The 23,546-nt window shown below is 41.3% G+C and overlaps 1 protein-coding gene across 1 annotated transcript in view; it reads left to right on the plus strand.

Annotated features, from left to right (window-relative positions):
• Positions 1-10,951: 10,951 nt before the first annotated feature.
• The window catches only part of Prkaa1 (protein kinase AMP-activated catalytic subunit alpha 1), a 36,305-nt gene continuing 23,710 nt past the window's right edge, over positions 10,952-23,546 (plus strand). The window contains exon 1 of the mRNA XM_051182496.1: positions 10,952-11,318. Within this exon, the coding sequence (XP_051038453.1) occupies positions 10,967-11,318 (352 nt within the window). The 5' untranslated portion in view covers positions 10,952-10,966. The remainder of the gene's footprint in view (positions 11,319-23,546) is intronic.

The raw sequence follows: 23,546 nt of genomic DNA on the forward strand, positions 1-23,546 counted from the left end.
TTAACTGAGGAATTATTAACCCATAGCAAGTTGGCTTATGGATGTGTATATGGGGGACTCTCTTGATTAGTAATTGATACAAGAAGCCCCAGTCATTGGAGATATTATCATCTCTGGGTAGGTAGTTCTGAGTGGTACAAACAAACAACAAAAAAACCTAGGTAAGCATAAGCCACAGAGTGAGTCAAAGGGTATAATTCCTTCATGGCTCCTGCTTGACTTCCTGTCCTGACTTCTCTCAGTGATGGCTTATGACCTGGAAGCACAAACAAAACAGTATCCTTCCTTCCCCTGTTGGTCAGAGTATTTTATCAGAGCAGCAGGAAGCAAACTGGATTTTTTTTCTTGAAGGTATTTAGTGTAACTTTTACTAAAGTTACAGCATTGTAATAAGTCAATTAGATTGCTATGGATAGGGATTGTGGGGTTTAAAAGAAGAAGGTCCCTCATAGGCTCATGTATTTGAACACTTAATTCCAAGTTAGTTGCCACTCTTTGTGAAAGCTTCCAGAACTGCAGCCTAGCTAGAGGAAGTATATGGCTTGGGCAGGCTTTGAAATTTGTTTGTTTTTGTTTAGTTTAGTTTTGTTTTGTTTAGCCTGGCCCCACTTCCTGCTTGGTTTTGCTTCCTGTGTGCAGATGATGAAACATGAGAACTTCCTGTTCCCACTGCCATGGCTTCCTTGCCTATTGCCCTATCTCCCCTGCCATAGTAGACTCCATCCCCCTGGAAGCACAAGCCAAAATAAGGCTTTTCTTTTCTAAATTACTTTTTGTCAGGGTGCTTTATTACAGCAAAGAGAAGTAATTAGTGCGAGCATGTAGTATCATGCTCTCTGTGTCTCTCTGAAGCCTACATGTTGAAATCAAATCATCAATGCTTTGGTGGTGTGAAGATTTGGAGGGAGTGATCAGGTCCTGACAGTGAGGCACTTATGAATAGTATCACTACCCCTGTGGAAGAAGTTCCTGAGAGCAGCCTTTCCACTTCCATCACATGAAATGACAGCAAAAAGTCATCAACTAAGAAACAGAAAATGGGTTCTCAATACACACTGAATGTGATAGCATATTCGCTGGGGCCCATAGAAATAGCTCCACTTCATCTTGACAGATGGTTAGAGAGTTCAAGCTTGTTTTTACTCCTTTAAGGTCAAACAACAGAGTATTTGCCTAAGAAGTAACTAATGGGGCTGAAGAGATATCCCAGAGATTAAGAACACTGGATGCTCTTCAAAAGGTCCTGAGTTCAATCCCCAGCACCCACATTGTGGCTCACAACCATATGTAATAAGATCTAGTGACCTTTTCTGGCCTGCAGAGATACATGCAGACAGAACTCTCTGTATACATAATTAAAAATAAAAAAGAAATAACTAATGGATGCTTTACTTTAACAACAGGTTATTTAGCCTAAGGATGTGACTACTGACTGTTTTGCTCCTTGAGAGGTTTTTTTTTTTTTTGGTTGTTTGAGACAGATTTTCTCTGTGTAGCTTTGGAGCCTGCCCTGGATCTCCCTCTGTAGGCCAGGCTGGATTGGAACTCATAGAGATCCACTTGCCTCTGTCTCCTGAGTGCTGAGATTAAATGTGTGCATCCCCGCCCAGCTGAGAGATGTTTTGAGTGTCCTTTGTATCATGAAAAAGAAGTCTTTTGCCCTCCGCTTTGGCTTGATGTATAAAAGGGCTTTCATAAATAAACTCAAGACAGATTCAGTATTTACTGGAATGCCCTCCTGAATCTATCCTGTGTCTGTCTTTTCTTGATTATCTTCAATTTTCTACCTGCCATTTCTCAATCCACACACTTCCCTCCAAAAAAGAAGAAGAAAAAGAAGAAGAAGAAGGAAGAAGAAGGAAGAAGAAGAAGAAGAAGAAGAAGAAGAAGAAGAAGAAGAAGAAGAAGAAGAAGAAGAAAAAGGACTGGATATATAAGCTGGGCAGGAACCAGCTGTTGTGCTCTCCAGGATATGGAACACTATACATATTGATACTGGTATTCACTTCCTCCAGATATGGATCCCTGGAAAGAATATTCTGAGATATGGATAAATACATGAGTATTTATCCATACCTGCCTATTTTTCTGTTCTTTTAGCAAAGAGGGCCTAGGGTCTAGCATGCTTAGCAACAAATACCAACTTGCAAAAGAAGTAAATAAGACTCTTCAAGAAATGGCTGATTTGAAGACAAGGGCAAGGACTACACAAGATGAGTCAGAAGCATCCTGGAATGGCAGAAAGGGGAAAGACATGGCACTAATAAAACTACATTGGTGAAGGATGGACCAGGTTTCTCTTGGGCCGGCCACCAACCAGCACCTGAATCATGACACACAGAATTATTATTAGTTCTGATTGTTTGGCCTCTAGCTTAGCTCTTATTTTAATTTGTTTTTCTTATTCTACTTTTTGCCTTGGGGCTCTTTACCTTCTTTCTTTATTTCCTTTCTTCCTTTCTTTTGTTCTTTCTACCTTTCTGTATATCTTACTTTCCTGCTGTCTCCAAGTCTAGCTGGCAGCTGCCTGGCTTCTGTCCCCAGACATGTCCCTCTTATTCTCCCTCATCCTCTTCTTCTCTTCTCCTACTTATTCTCTTTGCCTGCCAGCCTCACCTATCCCTCTCCTGCTTAGCTATTGGCTGTTCAGCTTTTTATTATGCCAATTGGGTACATTAGTCAGGCAAGGTGAAACAGTAACACATCTTCACATATTTAAACAAATGAAGCAAAAACAAATGTAACAGATCTTTACATCATTAAAGAAGGCAGCAGAAACAAATATAACACCTTTACATAGTAAAACTAACAATCTGTAACATAAATAAATGCTGCACATCTTATTCCACACCAGAAGGATGTCAAAGAGATACAGCAGCCAATGAAATAGGGGTCTCTAATGGAAGCTGAAACAATTTGAGCAATACAAAATAGTATTGGATTTAAAATACCTGTGAATTCACACCACTGTCAATAACTAGACAGGCACAATAATGCACAACTGTCATATTGAGACTATGGGCAGAGACAGGAGGACCACTGCAAGATCAAGGCCAGCCTGGTTATCTTAGTTACTTCTCTATTGCCATAACAATAGCAACTTATAAAACAAAGTATTCAATCTTGGAGGTTCATGGCTCCATAAGGTTAGAGTTCATGACCATCATGTTGGAGAGCATGACAGCAGGCAGGCATGGTTCTAGGAGTAGCTGGAAGCTTACATTGGATCCACAAGCTCAAGCTGTGTATGTAGGAGCATTGACTGGGAATTATGTGGGCTTTTGAAATCTTGAAGTCCACCCCCCCACCCTTGACAAACCTCCTTCAACAAGGTCACACCTCCTAATCCTCCCAAACAGTTCACCCATCTGGGCACCAAATATTCAAATGTATGAGTGTATGAAGGCAGGGGATTCCCATTTAAAACACCTCACTGGTCTACAAATTGGGTTCTGATTCTAGGCCAGTCATGACTACATAGTGAGGCTCTGCTTCAATAGTGGAGTAGGGGAGTGCTTTCTGAGTTAATAAATAGATGGGAGAGTGACATGAAGAATTCCAAAATAATTTATGTAGTGATACTCCACTTTTTCTTTAAAGAGAAAGTCTCACTGTGTAAGCCAAATTGGCCTGGACCTTATTTGTGATCTTTCCAATTCAGCCTCCCAAATTCTCAGTGGATATTACAAGTTAAAGCAGGAGTACAAATTTCCAATAACTTATTTTAGTGTGTGTGTGTGTGTGTGTGTGTGTGTGTGTGTGTGTGTGTGTGAGAGAGAGAGAGAGAGAGAGAGAGAGAGAGAGAGAGAGAGAGAGAGAGAGAGACCTGTGGGTATTGGGAACTAAACTTGGTCCTCTGGAAGATCAGTATGTTCTCTTACCCACTTATCCTCTCAAGCATTTCTCCAGTCCTAAATTTCCAGGGTTTTGTTTGTTTGTTTGTTTTTTCTCAAGACAGGGTTTCTCTGTGTACCCTTGGCTGTCCTGGAACTTATTTGTAGATCAGGCTAGCCTCAAACTCACAGAGGTCCACCTGCCTCTTCCTCTCGAGTGCTGGGATTAAAGGCATGTGCCACCACAGCCAGGCAATGTCTAGTTCTTATGGTTGGACTTTAATTAATGATGTCCGTCCAAACTCTAGAAAGAGGAAACAGAGTAACCAAGAGAAAAACCTGACAAAGTCAGTTAACCAAGCTCAAGATCAACTGGATGAATCCTGGTGACAGGATCTGGCTTTGATATGTGATGAAAGTAGTTTTTTCTTCCTCCAAGCCCACCAGATGAATTTTAGTGGGATACTCTAAAGTTTACCAGTGTGCTACAACAAACACTGCCAAGGATGAAGAACTTGGAAATGTCTGAGAAAATGTCACAATTGAGAAGAGACTAAAGAGACACAGTGGTTTGGGCTTCTGTGATAGTGATAAAAGGACAAATAGATACCTGCTATTTGCACTTGGTTCCTGGCTCACAGCTTCTAAATACTTTTGTAGAAAGAGGCACAAAAATCTTTTTTCTAATATTTGGATTTGAACCCTGTTCCTGACAGAGCACCTGTCACCTTTGTAATCCTCCATGTATATACCAGGAACATCTTTGTTCAGGTCAGCCGTTTCTGTGGGGTTTCCCCAGCCTGGTCTTGACCCCTTTGCTCATCACTTCTCCCTCTCTGCAACTGGATTCCAGGAGTTTGGCTCAGTGTTCAGCTGTGGGTGTCTGCTTCTGCTTCCATCAGCTACCAAATGAGGGCTCTAGGATGGCATATAAGGTAGTCATCAACCTCATTATTGGGGAAGGGCATTTAAGATAGCTTCTCCACTACTGCTTAGATTGTTAGTTGGGATCATCCTTGTAGATCTCTGGTCAAGTAGGGTACAGGACTAAATAGAGAATTCTCAACAGAGGAATCTAAAATGGCGGAAAGACACTTAAGAAAGTGCTCAGTATCCTTAGCCATCAGGGAAATGCAAATCAAAACAACTCTGAGATACCATCTTACTCCTGTCAGAATAGCTAAAAATCAAAAACACCGATGACAGTTTATGCTGGAGACGTTGTGGAAAATGGGGAACATGCCTCCATTGCTGTTGGGAGTGCAAACTTGTACAGCCCCTATGGATATCAGTATGGCAGTTCATCAGGAAAATGGGAATCAGTCTACTACAAGATCCAGAAACTCTTAGGCATATACCCCAAAAGATGCACATTCATGCAACAAAGGCATCTGTTTAACTGTGTTCGTAGCAGTATTATTTGTAATAATCAGAACCTGGAAGCAATCTAGATGTCCCTCAAATGAAGAATGGATAAAGAGAATGTGGTACATTTACACAATGGAGTAATTATCAGAGGGAAAAAAACCAACCAACAAACAATGGAATCTTGAAATTTGGAGGCAAATGGATGGAACTAGAAGAAACCATCCTGAGTGAGGTAACCCAGTCACAAAAAGACAAACATGGTATGTACTCACTCATATGTGGATTTTAGACATAGAGTAAAGGATTACCAGCCTACAATTCACACCACCAGAAAAGCTAAGAAACAGGGAGGACCCTAAGAGAGATATGCATGGTCCCCTGGAGAAGGGGAAAGGGACAAGATCTGAGCAAATTGGGACCTTGTGGGGACAGGAGAGGGAGTTAGGAGAAGGAGAAGGGAGAAAGGGAGAAGAGAAGATGAGGGAGCAGTAAAATTGAGTTGGGGAAAGAATAGAAAAAAAGAAGAGATACCATAATAGAGGGGGCCATTACACATCTTAAACTAATATTCCATAACACAAAAGCACATGGTTGGGACTGCTAAACATTTACAATTTCCTTGGTGGTATATGTTGGGAGTGGGCTTGGGTACCTCTTGCTAAATTCTGTGCGGAACTGACTCTGGCATCTGAGTGAATCTTTTGTGACATCATCTGTAATTAACTAAGTAAAGTATCTTAAGTATACTGTTTTCTTAGGTTGTGTGAGCTGCTGTAGAAAACTAACAGAACTAGAGGAATGGTTTTAGGCTGTGCAGTATTGAAGTATGAAGTCATACCCTGAGGTGTGTAGTTGACAACTGATAAGGGACATGGTCCTATGGATTAGAGCCCTTTACTTATGGGGTCTGACACTGTTTTCATGAAGAACTTGTCAAAAATTGAATTAACTTGTAAGGCACTCATTTAATGTGTGCTGGGGAATCTGATAAAAAATGTTTTGCTGCAGGGGACAAAACAAACTGTTTTCTTTCTCTCTCTCTTTTTTAGTTTGCTTTCTCTTTTTTCAGATTTTATAAATAGATCAAGTGGCTTATGAACAAACAAAAAGAAAGTAGACTGTTCACTCCTTGTGTTGTCATCGTACATGGTAGAAAGAGAGCTCTCTGCTGTCTTTAAAGGCACAATTTCTATTCCTGTGGTCTTTACTCTCATGACCTAATAGATCCTCAAATTATAAGGGTAGAATTTTAACAGACACATTTTTGGAGATACTCAAATTTAGTTCATAATATTTAATATAGTGTAATCTCCTGGGCTTTATCTGACAACAAATAAATAATGCACTGTTAGTGACTTTTCTCATTGTTGAGACAAATTACCCAAGAAAAGTGGCTTCAGGAGTGGTTTATTTTGTATCCCAGGTTGAATGTACAGCCCATCATATCTTTAAGGTATAGTAGCAGGAACACTAGGTAGATGGTTACACTGTGTCCACAATAAGAAAGTAGAGATGGATGGATGCTGATGCCTCTTTCTATCTAGATAGACAGTAAATGCTTTGTTAAGGGAACCATCTAGACACATTTCTTCTTCTTCTTCTTCTTCTCCTCCTCCTCCTCCTCCTCCTTCTCTTCTTCTTCTTCTTTTCTTTTTTTCTTACACCAAACTTGGGTCATCAGGTTTGGGTAGCTAGTGTCTTTATCGGCCGACTCATTTCTGTGGTCCTCTTCCTGTCTTACTATCCTGACTCAACTACCACAAATACAGATGCACACTGAGGTAATGTAGAAAAAGCCATACTGTAGACTTTAGTACTTAAGAAAAGAACAGTAAGAGACACAATTTCTTAGAGGCACCAATGGGCTAGAGCATAAGCAGATGTCTGTCTCTGAGTTCCTCCATTACTCTCCATCAGTACTGGGTTGTCCTTTTTCATCAGGACCAAACTCATTTGAATTAATGAATGCCACAGTACTAAATCAGGCTTAAAGTTTATAGTATTTTCTCTTAAACTAGAGTGAATTCAAACTACTTTCCTGAGATGGGCTGGTCTTAAAACTGATAGGTTAGTAACTGGGTATCAGCTACCGGGAAGTTTATCTTTGCCTCCATGCTAGAAGACTGTTGAGCTATGTAGCATAATACATCATGGGTGGGGGGGGGCAGGGAAATAAAAAGAATTATTTTGGTAGAATATAATACTGTTCACTTTTCTCAACAGTAGGGACCACAACTTCATATCATTGAAAAATGTCAGTTTTCATAGTGCCTGGAATTAAAAAGCATTTGAAGAAAGTGAAGGTTTAGAGATAGATCAGTGGGAGAATAAATGAAAAGAAGGTACAAGAAAGCATTATTAACTTTTTTTTTTTAACTCGGAAGGAAAGAGAAGCAAAGAGCTATAGAAGGCTTATTCTTTACCATTTCAGCACTCAATTTGATTTGGGTTTTTAACTCAAAATAAGAAAACAAACAAACAAAAAAAAACAACCCCCCCAAAACAAACAACCCTCTCAAACTGACAACACAATTCCTTCAAACAAAACCTTTGAAACTCTAGCATGGAAAGCTGCTTAAGCCTGAGCTGTGGTCAATAGATAAGACAATCTCTAAGTTCCTGCTCAACAGTCTGACTTACTATTTCAGGCTTTCCACACAACCAGAAAATGTAGGCTTTATTGAAGACATTAAAAAAAAAAAAAAAAAAAAAAGTAGGGTCTGGAGAGGTGAGAGATGGCTCAGGTTCACGGGTTAAGAGCACTAACTGCATTTCCAGAGGTCCTGGATTCAATTCTCCTCACCCACATGGCAGCTCACAACTGTCTATAACTCCAGTTCCAGGGGACCTGACACCCTCACAGACATACATACAGACAAAATACCAGTGCACATAAAAATAAATCTTAAAAAACAAAACAAAACAAAACAAAAAAAACCCCAAAGCCAGGCAGGGGTGGCACACACCTGTAATCTCAGCAGTTGGGAGGCAGAGGCAGGTAGATCTCTGTGAGTTCAAGGCCAGCCTGGTCTACAAAGTGAGTTCCAGGACAGCTAGAGCTGTTGTACAGAGAAACCCTGTCTCAAAAAACCAAAAATAAAGAAAACAAACAAACAACCCCCCCAAAAAAACTAGTTAAGGTTGAGGAAAATAACTCTGTTTCAACAATAAAAGCAAATAGTTCAAAAGTGAAAATAATGCCAGAGTACATTTCTTCATTTTTAAAATTTTAAATTAGTTATCTTTTATTTAAACAGGTTTAACAAAACTATTGAATTACAAATTTTAAAATGTCTGATTTATTGGATTCATTTTTCTAACTGAGACTATGGGGAGGTAAATCAAGGTGTTAAATTGACTTAAAATATGTTTCCAAGGAAAATTCAAAGATGTGTGGTAAAGATTTGTTCTTCCACTTTCTTGGAGTATTTTATTTTGATTCTCAGATTATTGAAACTTTGGACTCTGTGTTAACTATAATTGTATCAGATGATACCATTTTACAAAAAAAAAAAAAACAAAAACAAAAAGCTCTCCAGTTGCCTTTGCATGATCTTCAGCTTTTGGAGATTGTTTTTCTTTTGAGACAGTCTCAGTTTTGCTAGCCTGGAGCTCCCTATGTAGCCCCAGACCCCACAGGTACACCTGCTTCTGCCTATGAGTGCTAGGATCAAAGAAGTGCACCTTTGTGCTTGATGCTATACTAGATTCTCAAGTCTTTGGTAGTTTCAGGAGAAACTGGCAAGTGGTTTTTACAAAACTCAGTTCCGTTTGCTCTTTTGCAACATCCTAGTGATGTAATTGGCACACAGTTGGACTATTTTGTTATTATTTTCTTTTTCTTTTCTTCTTTTTTTTAAAGCATTTACTTAATGTGTATATTTGTAGGCAAGCATGTGGAGATCAGAGGAAAACTTTTAGGAGTTCATTTTCTCCTCCTGCTGTGTAGGTTCTGGGGTTCGAATTCAGGTCTTCGGGCTTGGCAGCATGTGTCTTTAACTGCTGAGCCATCTCTCCTCCCTCAGTTCATGTTAGTTTTGAAAGAGTCTCATGTACTTTGGGGTGGCCTCAAAGTTCACAGGTGGCCTCAAACTTCTGATCCCACTGCTAAGATTTCAGGCATGAGCAGTCATGCTCACTTTTATATGCTGCTGGGTATCAAACCCACAGCTTCACCATGCTAGGCAAATGCTGAACTACAATCTTAGCCAAATTATTTCTTTTAGATTAAAATAAAGTGCAGAACCTCCCCTGGGCAAATCTTAGCCATGAAGTAAATTAAGACGCTATTTCAGGGGGTGGGAGAAGTTAAAGGGTTTCCCCTTCTTTAATAGAATTCAGTGCTATTTCTGCCTTATATTAATTCAAAGAGCCTCACAAGGCAACCATGAAAAGTTGAATCCAGTCAGCCAGATATACCAGCTATCAAAATGTCTTACTTTCCTGTGAGCTTGAGGCCAGTCTGGTCTACAGAGTGACAGCCACGGTATACCAGGATGGCCAGAGCTACATACAGAGGACCCCTGTCTCAAAAAACAAAAGAAACAAACAAAAAAAGTTTTATTTTACCTTTCAACCTAAATGTAAAGTAGGGAGATGAGTATCCACCACTGGTCTCAGTTACTGTTCTTTGCTTATGATGTACTCAAGTCAGATGTTCTCAACCTCTAAGTTGAGACAGACCCCTTTGTGAAAGAAAGGACCCTTTTACAGGGGTTGCCTGTTGGAAAAACACAGATATTTACATTAGGATTCATAACAGTAGAAAAATTAGTTATGAAGTAGCAACAAAAATAATTTTACGGTTGGGGTCACCACAACATGAGGAACTGTTTTAAAGGGTCACAGCATTAGGAAGGCTGGGAGCCAGTGCTCCAAGCTCAAAGAGGATTTCTTTCCCCCAGAAGTGCTTTTCTTGGAACAAAGCAGTACTTAGTGTTACATCACTTTGATGTCAGAAGATGGGGAAAATTAGGAGAGTTGGCAATTTTCATTCCTAAGGAAAATGGCATTTCTAGTCTCTTAAAAAACAAAACAAACATTCCTTCACGAAGACTGACCATTTTGTCCATTGACATCGGTAGAAATTGAAACTGCAAAATTGAAGGAGGGCAATACATTTTTTTATGATAATGAAGTTGATTTTGCCAATTGTTAGGGTAGAATTGAGTAACAGACTTCCTTGAAAATTCGATTACAAACAAGCACTTTCTTAGTGATACATCATGGCTCCGTTTATACCAACAATACTTCTTCTTTAGTGCAATCGACGTGCATATTTCACTGAAAATGTAAAATATTAATTTCTATACACCATAAATTCGGGATAACATTTCTCTTTCCTGAATACGGATACATTCGCGCACACACATTCCCAGCCTGCTGCTCGCCACAGGGGAAAACTGAGGGTAGCAAACCCTCCAGGTTGTTTGAGCTGTGCGGTGCCCAAAAGTAGTTACTGGCTCAGAGTTGTTGGTTTTTTTTTTTTTTTTTAAGCTGTGAAAAGTATTAAAAGTGCAAGTGAATACACCCTGGGCTTCCAGATGTCACTGAGATGAAAATTAAGGTTAGCAGTCAGTGGTTGGGCGGTGTCCCCTGCCATGTTTCAAAGCACACTGTACTATCCCAGGGCAACGTTTCTGCATTGCCCTCCTGGGGATTACAGGGGGGCTGCACGCCGACCTGCAGACCCTGGAGGGGCAACTGTGAGGGGAAGCTAGGGAGCTCTCCCGCGCGCAGGTGGGCGGGCGGGCGCGCGCACAGGGATGCGGGGCGCCGAGGCGAGTACCGGCGCCGCTGCCGCCGCCCCGCCGCCCAGCCCGCCAGGGGGAGCGAGTGCGCTCGGCGGCCGGCTGCGGGGACTGCGGGGCCTACGGGGGCGGCGGCCGGCGACTGCGCCCCGCCGCGGCGCACCCGCGTCCCCACCCCCTCGACACCCGCCCGCCCCCGGCGCGGCCCTACCCGCCCCCTCCGCCCCCTCCCGCGGCGCCATGCGCAGACTCAGTTCCTGGAGAAAGATGGCGACGGCCGAGAAGCAGAAGCACGACGGGCGGGTGAAGATCGGCCACTACATTCTGGGGGACACTCTGGGCGTAGGCACCTTCGGGAAAGTGAAGGGTAAGGACGCCCGGGCCAGCGCGGACCCCGCGAACGGATGGTGACCGTGCCTCTTCGTACTCCGCATCCTCCTCCACGCCCGCCTTCCGGGTCTCTGGGCTCCGTATCCCGGGTCCGGGCGGCTCTGGGAGCGGAGCCCGAGGCCGCCGCGGGCTGCAGAGCGATGGGGTCCGCTGCGGTGGGGTGGGGGCGGTCGCCATGGCGACGGCGCGGCGCCCGAGGGGCGGGGATGTCTCAGAATGCAACTTTCCCAGACCAGGGAGTTGGGTACTGCGTGCGCGGGGACGCCTGCGGGGGACCAGGGTGTCTTCTCGTTTTCTTATCCCTTGTGCACCCTTGGCGCAGAGCCAGCCAGCCCATCGCGCCTTGGTCCTCGGAGTTGTCGCTGCCTCGCTTTGAGGAGGTTGTTGGCTTAAGTGCTTCTTCAATTTCCTGAGTCGAAATTTGTTCTCCCAAAAATAAGGTAGCTGTGGAGAGATTGTTCAGAAATAATAACAACTATAACAATTATAATAATTAATAATAATAACATAATTTCCTTGTAAAGACGACTGATCTTCATTAGGACATTTGATGGATGTGCATGTGAACTGGTGCAGTGTTTTCTTTGCATGGTTTATAATTGAATGCTGACCCTGTGCTTTAAGTGTTTTCATTTTTGGAAGTTTTGAGATTTATAGAGCCATACCTGGTAGGCAGGGCATATGTTACCTCCAGATGGTATTTATTAGCCTATTGGTACATTTTCCCTTTATTCTCACCATAATTCTCACAGTAATTTAGTGCACATCCTTTGGACATTTTGTTTTGGTAGAATCTCTTGGTTATTGTGGTAACAAAAGTATATCATTCTGTCAACAACAATCCTGCTCTCTCTACCAGCTCTGACAAGGAAAAGTTCTGATTGCAACCTTTGTGAAGTGGACATTTTCCCCTTTAAAATATTTAAGCCTGCTATTAAATATTTAGAGGAAGGAAGTTTGGAATTGATAAGAAATAATTCATGCATTGGTTTTAGGGAAATAATAGACTATGACCTGCATATAGTAAGCTCTTAGTAGATATTTAGTTGAAATAAAAAGGTGATTAAAAAAGGACTAGGTCTTTTCCTAGTCCTAAAACTTGGAAGTTACTGTGTAACCCTCAGGGGAGCAAATGCATGAAATTTAGGAAAATCAGCAAGCCCAACAGTGTGAGGGAAGAGCAGGTGTAGTCAGTGTGCTCTTCAGGTTTCTGCTTTGTTTCCATCGATTGATTGATTGATTGATTGATTGATTGATTGAGAATGTTACAGTGCTGCCCAGGCTGACTTTGAATGTGTCATCCTGTGTGCTGCAGCCTCCTAAGTAGCTGGTATACAGGCAGCCGTTTCAGTGTTCTGTTTACTTTTTAGCTAAGCATGACCCTTGTTAGCCATTCTAAGGTGCTTTTTAGTTTACAAGTGTTGGAAGGAAATGCTGTGCTCTGATGTCGGTGATAAGACAATCTTGGACTCATAACCCTCCTTCAGGCAGTTCTGCTCAGAAGGAGGTATCTGCTGTTCTCTTGACACACACCAGAGTGGGATCAGGCTGATAGGAAAGGAAGAAGAGGTTGTTTTCAGTTTTGGGGTTTGACCTGTGAAGACAGGATCTTCCCAAGTGACTATGCTTTTCCTTAACCTTCACTTCTCCACCCACACAGTCTTCTCTTGAAATACTATCCTGTCAGTCATAAACCTCCCCAAATATAGAGGGCCAGTATGAGTCAGAGGATCATAGCTTCATGGTTATAATTAAACTTGTCCTTAAACCTGTTAGTTGATGTTGGTTTAATTATTCAGCCAGTTCATTTTAAAACTGCTAAACATTTGGGATGCTTTTACTTTTTTTTTTTTTTAGTAGTAGTAATAGAAACCATGATTTTATTTATTTTATTTTTTTTTTGCTATCATCTTCTCCATAGCAAGGAATAGCCATGTGTCATTTGGTTTATGGCATGACCGTGAGAGGAACGGTACCCAGGTTGGGATGTATGTGTGTTGGGAGCATGTTTTTCCCCCCTGAATACTTGGATACAGTATATGGCTATACATGTTCTCCCTCTTGCTGGAGAGACATCTACAAAGAATGAGTATTGTCAGGGTAGGAGAGAAAATGGGAGGCAAGTAAAATTAATGACTATAGTGGTCATGTTGGTAATTAACCCCAGTCTTAGTTTGATGAGAATTCTTAGAGATACTAGCATTAGCCATATAATGTATTATATATGTTGGTAAATTTAACATAAGAGAGTTTAACAGAAAATATGATATTGGGGGCTGGAGAGCTGGCTCAGTGGTTAAGAGCATTGACTGCTCTTCCAGAGGACCCTGGTTCAATTCCCAGCACCCACATGGCAGCTCACAACTGTCTGTAATTCCAGTGCCAGGGGACCGGGCACCAATTACAAAACACCAATGCACATAAAATAAAATGAATAAAATTAAAAGAAAATAGAAAAGGTGATACTGATAGATAAATAAATCACCAGTATACTGTCCAGTGCCTCTGGGGCACTTAAGGATTTTTGTTTGTTCTTTTGTTTCACGAGTTAGGATCTCATGGAGCCCAGGTTGGCCTCAGACTCACTATGTATCTGAGGAAGACCTTGCACTTTTGGTGGTCCTGCACCTACCTCCCTGGTGCTTGGATTGCAGGCACATGTGCCACCCTGCCTGATTTCATATAGTGTTAAGGACTGAACCCCGAGCGTCTTGCATGCTATTCAGCTAAATGTCCTACCAGCTGAGCCACACCCTAGCCCTAGAGATTGAATTTTGTGGCTAAATCGATAGTGCTTATCTTGTTATGAAATAAATACTAACGAAAATACTTGGGATACTTTTGGATATTTGGAGGGGAAAGGTTAAAGAGAAAACTAGGTTTTGGGATTGGGCTTGAATTATTATGGTCAAGGTATCTTTTTCCCTCCCTCTGTTTGTCAACGTGTCAGTCTCTACTCCTTTGAATGCCATCTTCCACTTCCCATAGAACTGTTATAAAAACATTGATGAACAGAGTCATGGTCCTGGAAGAGCATCTATAATGGCAGTTCTTGACAGTTTTTATGGGCTGGATGTTTCTTCAGCAAGTAAGTTACTTCTGCATATGATCTGTTAGGTTGGTGAGCATTTCTCCATTAAACCATTATTTCAGATAAATAGACACTTTTCTCTTTGAATGAATCAGGAAAATTTCCTTGTTAAAAATAAAATCTATGCCAGGCAGTGGTGGCACATGCCTTTAATTACAGCAGAGGCAGAGAGGCACAGAGGCAGAGGCAGGTGGATCTCTGTGAGTTTGAGACCAACCTGGTCTACAAGAACTAGTTTCAGGACAGGCTCCAAAGCTACACAGAGGAAAGAAACCCTGTCTCAAAAAACTAATATAAATAAATAAATCTACATACAATATTACACATACATATTGTAGACATATATATTGTTTATGTACATATATGTTGTATACATGTGGCATGAGTGAATCTTTAGAAAATAAGGTTAGGCACCAAAGGCAAGTTGTAGAGACCGGCATGGTGGGACATGCTTGTAATCTTAGCACTTGGGAGGCCAAGGCAGGAAGGTTGTTATCTTGATAGGATATGGAGTTTGAGTCCTACTGGGGCTACATGAGACACTGTTTCTAAAACCAAAAACACAAATTCATGTTGTAGGAGAATATTTATATAGATTTATATAGATTTAAAAAACACACAAAACAGTTGTCTAATGCCAATACAAATCAGTACTATATATAGTGTACTAAAGTTAACCTAGTAATAGAACTTGTAGGAGTTTATTCTGTATGTGTGCATATGCTTGGATCACTGTGTTATTTGTTACAGTACATATAATACAGACGTTTAGAATTAGCTGGGTGTGGTAACAACACCTATAAACCCAGTACTTGAGAGAGAAAGGCAGGAGGATTAAGAGTTGAAGTCCAGCCTCTGCTACATAACAAGTTAAAGATCAGCCTGGGGCTGCTAGAAATCTTGCCTCAAAATACTGAACAAAAAGTACAACAAAAAAGTTTAGAAATAACTTTTTATACTCTGTGTGTCTCTCATGACATGGTGCATTATGTGGAGGTCAGAGGGGAACTTGGGAGTGAATCCTTTCTAGAGTTCTTTCTGCCATGTTAGTCCCAGAGAGACCAAACTCAGATCCTTAAGAACCTGTGCACACTAAACCATCTCCCTGAAACTAAAAATCTCTCTCTTTCATTTTTTTCAATACAGGTTTTCTCTGTGTATCAGTTAACCTGGCACTCACTCTGGAGACCAGGCTCCCTTTGTACTCAGAGAGATTCCCCTGCCTCTACCTCTTGAGCACTAGGAGTAAAGGAATTTTATATAGTTTAGAGAAGAGTTTTCTGTGCATATTTTAAGAGCAAAATGTAATGTATAGCTCCCTACCATTTATGTCTACAAAGCAGAGGCAAATATGCACGTTACCGCTTCTCTGTTTATAGGTTGCCTCCATGTAGGTAAGCACAAAACTGCTGTGGTCTATGCTCCAGAGACTAGGTAGCCAAGAATGCTGTACTGCTGGTCATCCTTTGTTCATTTGTGTGAGCATCACAGTCATTGTTAAAGAAATAAAATTTATGAAAAGAATGACATGTTCCTGTATTTCCATAGGTTTATACTTGCATAATAAAAATTCGGGAGTGTGTGGGAGATGGACACCAAATCAGAGTGGTGGTCACCTCTGGGGAGAGATGAAGTAAAGGTCTGGGAGGAATCATCTGGGACTTCACAAGTGTCTGTAATGTGTTGCTTAAGTGACTGGCGATTGAGTATTTGGTATGACTCTGAAAAAAAAAATTGACTTTTTCATTTATTAGGTGTGTGTGTGTATTTGGCACGTGTAGATATTAGAGGAGAACTTTTTGGAGTTGGTTCTTTTATTCCACCAGGTAGATCCTGGGGCAGGAACTCAAGTTATCAGGCTTCAGGTCTGTTGCCTTAACCAGCTGTATCTCACTGGCCCTTGGCACGTTTTGATATGCCCCAAAGAAATCTTTTAAACTCCTCCCTAGATAAGATTCAGCTATTTCCTAACACTTTAGTGGAATTTTCTTCTAATTTTAGAAAGGAAACGGAAATGGCTAGGTGACTAGAATGCTTTCAGGAGACATTCTATCTTCATGGCATGTCTAGCCTGTTAAAATCACTTCTTTAAAAATAAGACCCTGTTTCAAAAACAAACAAAATAATAAATAAATTGAAAAAAAGGATCTTGTTACACTTCAGCATTCGGGATCTGATTAGATCATTTGTTGGCAATGCTTTGTAGTTAGAATTCTCAGTAAGGAGTAGTAACTTTGTAGTTAGCTCATCTTTAGTTGAATAACCTGCTAATCTGCTGTTCTTGTGAGGTAGACCCTGTGGATGTGGCTGAGTCTTTAAAGTAACATTTTAGCACTGTTGAAAGCATGGTAACAGTCTGAGAAATACAGATTAAGTGTTCATAAAGGGCAGGCCGGCCCCTCAGGGAATATATACTCCTGACAAAGTCCTTTTATTACATTCACTGATTGACTGGAACAGCAATTGCTTTGACTCCACCTAAGTTTACTCAACAGAGAATCTTTAGCCCAGTTTTAAGAAAACAGTTCTAATTCTGACTTTATGCCATTTCCCTCCTCCCCCTCTCACTGCAGGGTTGGTAGGGGATGTGTGCATTTTTTCCCTCCTTGCTCCTTCTTATTGCATGGGTGGGAAAGAGTGGATAGGTCTAAAGACTTGGAGTCAGAAGAGCAGTTGGATTTCATCAGAATAGCTGTACCCTGACAAATTACAGACCAGACGAGTCCCAGTTTCTTTATCCTTAAAGCATCAGCAAAGCTGCTGATGCTTTCTCAAGCCCTAAGATACTGTGTTTTTAAAAGTTGTATGCTGCTGAAATATGGTAATGTTGCTAATCCTACTCAAGGCAAATATTTCTGTGTTCCTATGCATTCATACTAGCAACATTGTAATGTCAAAGCTTTAAATGACTGATTTAACTGTGAAGAAGAGGGGAAGAAGTATGGGAAAATTGAGAGATGTCTGTGGTCCTTTTTTTTTTTTTTTTTTTTTGTTTTTTTTGAGACAGTTTTTCTCTGTAGTGTAGCCCTGGCTGTCCTAATATTTTCTGTAGATAAGGCTAGCCTTGAGTTTTGCAATCCATCTTCCTCTGAGTGCTGGTATTAAAGGTATGCACCAACAAGCCCAGCTGAGATAAGGCCTGTTCTAAAAGAGAAAATATTTTATGATCATCAGGGTTGAGACATTGCTTAAAAACCGTAGAGAAGTTTGTGTTATTATTTTCAATTTGTGTATATCTTTGTGTTCGTGTGCTTCTGTCTATGCATGTTACGGCTTTTATTTATTTATTTATTTATTTATTTATTTATTTTTTGCAGGGTCTCTCACTTTAAGTTGAAGCTCACTCATTTGGTTAGTGTAGCTAAGCGGCCTGCTCTGGGGAAATCAAAGGGAGGTGATAAAGTATAAAAGGACCTTCTCCACACACGACTCACTGATGTGCAGTTAAGATCTAGCAAATGGCAGAAGATTATTAGTCTGATTTTTGTTGTATTGACCAGTCAGCTGCCACTGATGGACCATGATGAAGTAAAATGAAAACAAACAGGAGGAAAATTCTGGCTCTTTTTACTAGGGGCACAGTACTCACATCCAAATCAAGTGTCTTCATGGCAGGGATGGTGAATTAGGAGTGTCTCAGTTACTGTTCTCTAACCATGCAGAGACACCATGACCAAGGCAACTTGCAAGAGAAAGCATTTGATTGGGTTTCAGAAGTTACATTATTAACCATCATGGTGGGGAGCATGGTGGTGGCAGACAGTCAGGCCTGGCGCTAGAGCAGCAGCTGAAAGCTTACATCTGATTCATAAGCAAGAGGCACGGAGGGGGTGGCAAACAGATAGGCAGGCAGGCAGGCAGGCAGGCAGGCAGAGACACACAGAGAGAGAGAGAGACAGAGAGAGAGGCACGAAAGACAGACAGACACACTGAACCTGATGTGGGCTTTCGAAACCTCCAAGCCCACCATCAATGAAACACCTTCACCAACAAGGCCACATCTCCTAATCCTTCTCAAACAGTCCACCAAACACCAAACATTCAAACCACCACAAAGAGATACCACATTTAACAGGCTTTTAAATTATTATTATTATTATTTTGTCCTGGAAGCCACAGAGATCCTCCTGCCTCTTGTTTCCTGAGTGCTGATAATAAAGGCGTGCACCACCACCACCCAGCTCTCAGAGCCTTGCTGATAAATATAAAGAGTCTATAGAAGGGAGACTATACATCCTTCCCCAGGCTTGGGAACTTTTTTTCTGTGAAGGCTCCAGTCCTCCACATATTATGCAAATATAATACACATAAAATACAATACATTTTATGCTTAAAGAATATGACTTGAGACAGTCTTTTCTGGTACTTTGAGGTGCATTTCCTAGGCAATAGCAAATAATTAGAGTGCTGGAAAGGGGCTGTGGAAGGTGATTCCTGATTGGTTGTGAAGGGTGTAAGCTTAGCTTCAAAAGGGAGAAAACCACTGGAGCGTTGACAAAACTGGCTAGTCACAGGAAGTCCTCTGAGTTAAACGGCTCCCGACAAAGATGTGAAGACACATTGTTGTTTATGTAAGCTGAACATTTGTGTCCCTGTCCGCATGAACACCATATTCTGGTTTTGAAACCTTCCTTGGGCATGTATAATCCAATTTAGAAAGCCTTTTTCATAGGACTCTTGTTATTAATGCTAATTTTAAAATTTGTTATTATCTTTAAAATTATGTTTGTGTGTGTGTTTGTATATATGCACATGACTGCAGTGCCTATGGAGGCCAGGCGGATCGGATCCCCTGAAGCTGGAGTGACAGTGTTTGTATGCCTCCTGATGTGAGTGGCCCTGTGAAAGAGCAGTCTGCTCCAACTGCTGAGCCATCTCTCCATCCCCTCTATGCCTTTTCTCTTTTCCTCATATAGCTTGGTATGGCCTTGAACTCTCAAGCCTTCTTTTACCTCCAGTATGCTAGCCACTTTTTAAATTGATAAGCATATCACCTTCTGGAGTTTTGGTAGCAGTGCTAAAGGTCTGTGGCTGAAAACAAGAGTAAATTATTCTCCTTTAATCTGAGGTCAGAGGTGTGAAACCTGGGTCCCCAGGGCTGTGCTCTTTTTGAAGGTCGGTGGAGAATGTGTTCCTTCTCTCTTAGCTCCTGCGTTTGATTTCCTTGTGGTAGGGTAACTCCAGTCTGTTTCTGCTCTCTGCTTGTGAAAACAGGTCCTTAGATAATTGTGTTCACCTTGAATCTTTTTTATTTTATTTTTTTTTTTGGTTTTTCTATGCAGGATTTCTCTGTGTGGCTTTGGAGCCTGTCCTGTAACTAGCTCTTGAAGACCAGGCTGGTCTCCAACTCACAGAAATCCACCTGCCTCTGCCTCCGGTTTGCTGGGACTAAAGGCATGCACCACCACCACCCAGCCTCACCTTGAATCTAGCATCATACAATTTTGAGACTAATTCCATTTGGGAAGAACTATTTCCCAATAAGAGAGCTTTCTGAGGTTCCAGGTTGAGGTGGATTGTAGCTCACTGTACTATTTTATGTTTTATTATTCATGTGTCTGAGTACATACAGAGAAGTGTGGGACCAGAGGAGGATGTCAGGTATTTCCTCTGTTGTTCTCTGTCGTTCAAGGTCCCTCACGGAACCTGAAGCTAACTCACCCTTTCGGCTAGGCTAGCTCCATGGTCTAGAAGCTGAGGTTGCAGGCATTCATTGCCAGCCTTGGCTTTTATGTGGGAGCTGAGAAAGGTCTCTTACTGGAGAGATGGCTCAGAGGTTAAGAGCACGCTGCTCTTCCAGTGGTCCCGAGTTCAATTCCTAGCAATCACATGGCTCACAACCAACTATAATGAAAGTTGGTGCCCTCTTCTGGCATGTAAGTATACATGACAGAACACTATAGTCTCTTGCAGTCTAAACTCTGTGTTTTTTCTCTTTTCTTTTAAATGATTTAACTAGCTTGCTTGCCTGCTTGCTTGCTTGCTTATTTATTTATTTATTTATTTATTGAGACAATGCCTTTCTAGCTCTGACTGACCTAGAACTTTCTATAAAGACCAGGTTGGTCTTGAACTCAGAAATCAAATGCTATTAATCCGGAGTCTGGGGTTACAAACCAGTTACCACCCACAGCTTGCTTGCTTCCTTCCTTCCTTCCTTCCTTCCTTCCTTCCTTCCTTCCTTTTTTCTTTTCTTCTTCTTTATTTATTGATTTTTTTTTTTTTTTTACTTTAAATTCTGTGGTAATTTTGAAGGTGGTTTGGGAGACATTTGTTTTAACAAAATGTCTTTATGGTATATATTAAGATTTTTAAATTAATAAAGCTAGAACAAAAAGGTTTTTTGAAGTTGATAGGAGGCAAGTTTTTAACCGACAGGGTTTATGTTCTAAGATAGGAAAAAGAAATCAAAGAGTGAAGTTTTAGAGTTTTTTTTAGTATGGGAAAATTCCCATACTAAATTTTCAAAACCTTACTATAAACTGAAATGCTTCTGATCAGCTTTTATATGTTTTACTAGAAGAATGCACATATATGCATTATACTGTGCAATTTGTTTTGGAAGATTTACATGTTTGTTTTTATTTTTTGAGACCAGGTTTCTCTGTATTGCTTTGGAACAATGCCCGGCAAGATTTGCCAGTTTTTAAAGGTTAATTTTATTATCTGAGATAGGTTTTCACTCTGTAGACCATGAGGCCTTGAACTCACAGATCTACCTACCCTTGTCTCTTTAGTGGTAGGGTTAATGGTGCATACCACACACCTGGCTATTTTATTATTTTTGATTATGTGTGTGTTTGGTGGTGGTGTCTGTGTGTGGGTTTGCACTTTTGAGTTCTGGTGCTGGCAGAAGCCAGAAGTCTTGGAAAGCTGGAGTTATTGGTAGTTGTGAGCAGCCAGGTGCAGGTGCTAGGAAAAAGGTGATGTGGTGTTGGGAACTGAACTCAGATTTTCCACAAGACCACTGTGAGCTCCTGACTGCTGAGCTCTCTCCAGGCTCCAGGTTATCATTTCCTAAGAAAAATACTGTTAGGAGCTGGCAAGATCCAAACCCTTGCTGTGCAACCTTGGTGGACTGAGCTCTATTCCTGGAGCCTGGGTGGAGAGAACCCAACTCTTGAAGGTTAGTCAGCCTTTGACTAACCCAGCACCAGGGTACCCATACTTAATAGATACATACCACACATACTATAATAATAATACATAAAATAATTAAAAAAAATAATGTTTAAAGAGTGTCACCACATGCCCTTTCTTGGAAGAAGCAAGAAGTTTTTTAAACCCAGTCTCAGTTTAGCACTTGGGCATGTCACTCACCAGCTGTGTGCCTATGCATAAGTTATGTCCTTGTGTGCTTCCATGCCCTGTAGAATGATGTGAGCAATACCAGACTTCCAAAGTTGGTGAGAGTCAAGAGTATGCTTGTATACAGAGTGGCTGTGCTATTGACTAATAAGGTGTGTGACTTAATGGTATTGCGCAATATAAATCAATTAGATTTATATTCCAGAAAATGGCATTTATTTAAGAACACCTTACTTGCAAGAAAAGAGACACCTTAATAGAGGGAGCCATTATAGGTTTAAAGAGAAATCTGGCACTAGGGAAATGTTCTGAGATATACAAAGATGACCCCAACTAAAAATCTAGGCACTAGTGGAGAGGCCATCTTTGATGCCCTTCCTCTATAATGAGATTGATGACTACCTTAATTGCCATCCTAGAGCCTTCTTTATCCAGTAGCTGATGGAAGTAGAAGCAGGCAGCCACAGCTAAACACTGAGCCATACTCCTGGAATCCAGTTGTAGAGAGGGAGGAGTGATGAGCAAAGGAGTCAAGATCGTGCTGGAGAAACCTACAGAAACAGCTGACCTGACCTAGTGAGAGCACATGGACCCCAGTTGTCCCCAGAGGACCCACCGAACCAAGTCCTCTGAATGTGGGTGCCAGTTGGGAGGCCTGTGCAGTCTATAGGACCTCTAACAGTATTTATCCCTAGTGCACAAGTGGACCTTGGAAGCCCATTCCCTTTGTAGGGTTACTATTTCAGCCCAGATACACAGAGAAGGGCCTAGGCCCTTCCCCAAATGATGTGACAGACTTTGATGATACCCCATGGAAGGTCTCACTATCCTTGGGGAGTGGGTGGGAGGGGTGGGGTCAGTGGGGGGCATAGGAGGATGGCAGGGAGAGGGAAAGTGGGGGACTGATATGTAAAATAAGATTGTTTCTAAATAAAAAAATACCTTATTGTTTACAGAAAATGGTATTTGTTTATGAGAAACTTACTTGCTTTAATTATAGTCAAATGAACCTGTTCCCCCTTGTCCCCCCCTTGAACTGTTCCCATCTGTGGCCATAGAACTGTTTGTGAAAGTTTTAGGTAGGAGGTGACATAGTCATAAGTGTGTAGCAGTGACCTGCTGACCTGGTGAGGAAATGGACTGAACTTTGGCATCCAGAAATCTCAGGCTTGGAGTGTAGTGGGTTGGAATGGTGGGATTTAAGCTGATGAGAGGGTGGTGTCAAAGGCTCTTATAGCCTTGATAAGAGTGGGCTGTTGAATACAAGTGAACAGAATGCATTATTAAAGAGCTAAGATCCAAAATGGCCAATCAAGTATTAAAATGGGTAGTTCAGGGCTGATTAAATAGGGATGGAGGACTGACTGGTTTGGGAATAATGGAAACTTATCTCTAAATCCTAGTAGCTACAATTGTCTGTGGTCCCTTACTTTTTGCTAGGCAGTGTGAAAGGGACTTTACATACACTGCTTTATGTGCCATTATGGCTACCCTTGTAGAACAGGAGGTTCCATTTACAGCTTTTTAACTTGCTTGCAGCAGATGTCTACTAAGTACCTTCCAACAGGAACACCCAGGGCTACAGAGTCTGTGCTTTGTACACACATTGCCTTCTGGGGTAGGAGGGAACCTGGGTGTGCAGTCTGCCCCTGCGGAAGGTTGGATCTGCTTATGCTCAGTGTTGTTGCTCTTTCCTTTATTTTTTTTTTTAATTGAACAGAATATAAAAAAGAAAAGTAAAAACAGTGGCTTTTATTTTCTCTATAGCTGGCAGATGTGGAAGTCTGTAACTTTGCTTACTCTTCA

This window comes from Phodopus roborovskii, unplaced genomic scaffold (genome assembly GCF_943737965.1).
Source record: "Phodopus roborovskii unplaced genomic scaffold, PHOROB, whole genome shotgun sequence".
Lineage (NCBI taxonomy): Eukaryota > Metazoa > Chordata > Mammalia > Rodentia > Cricetidae > Phodopus > Phodopus roborovskii.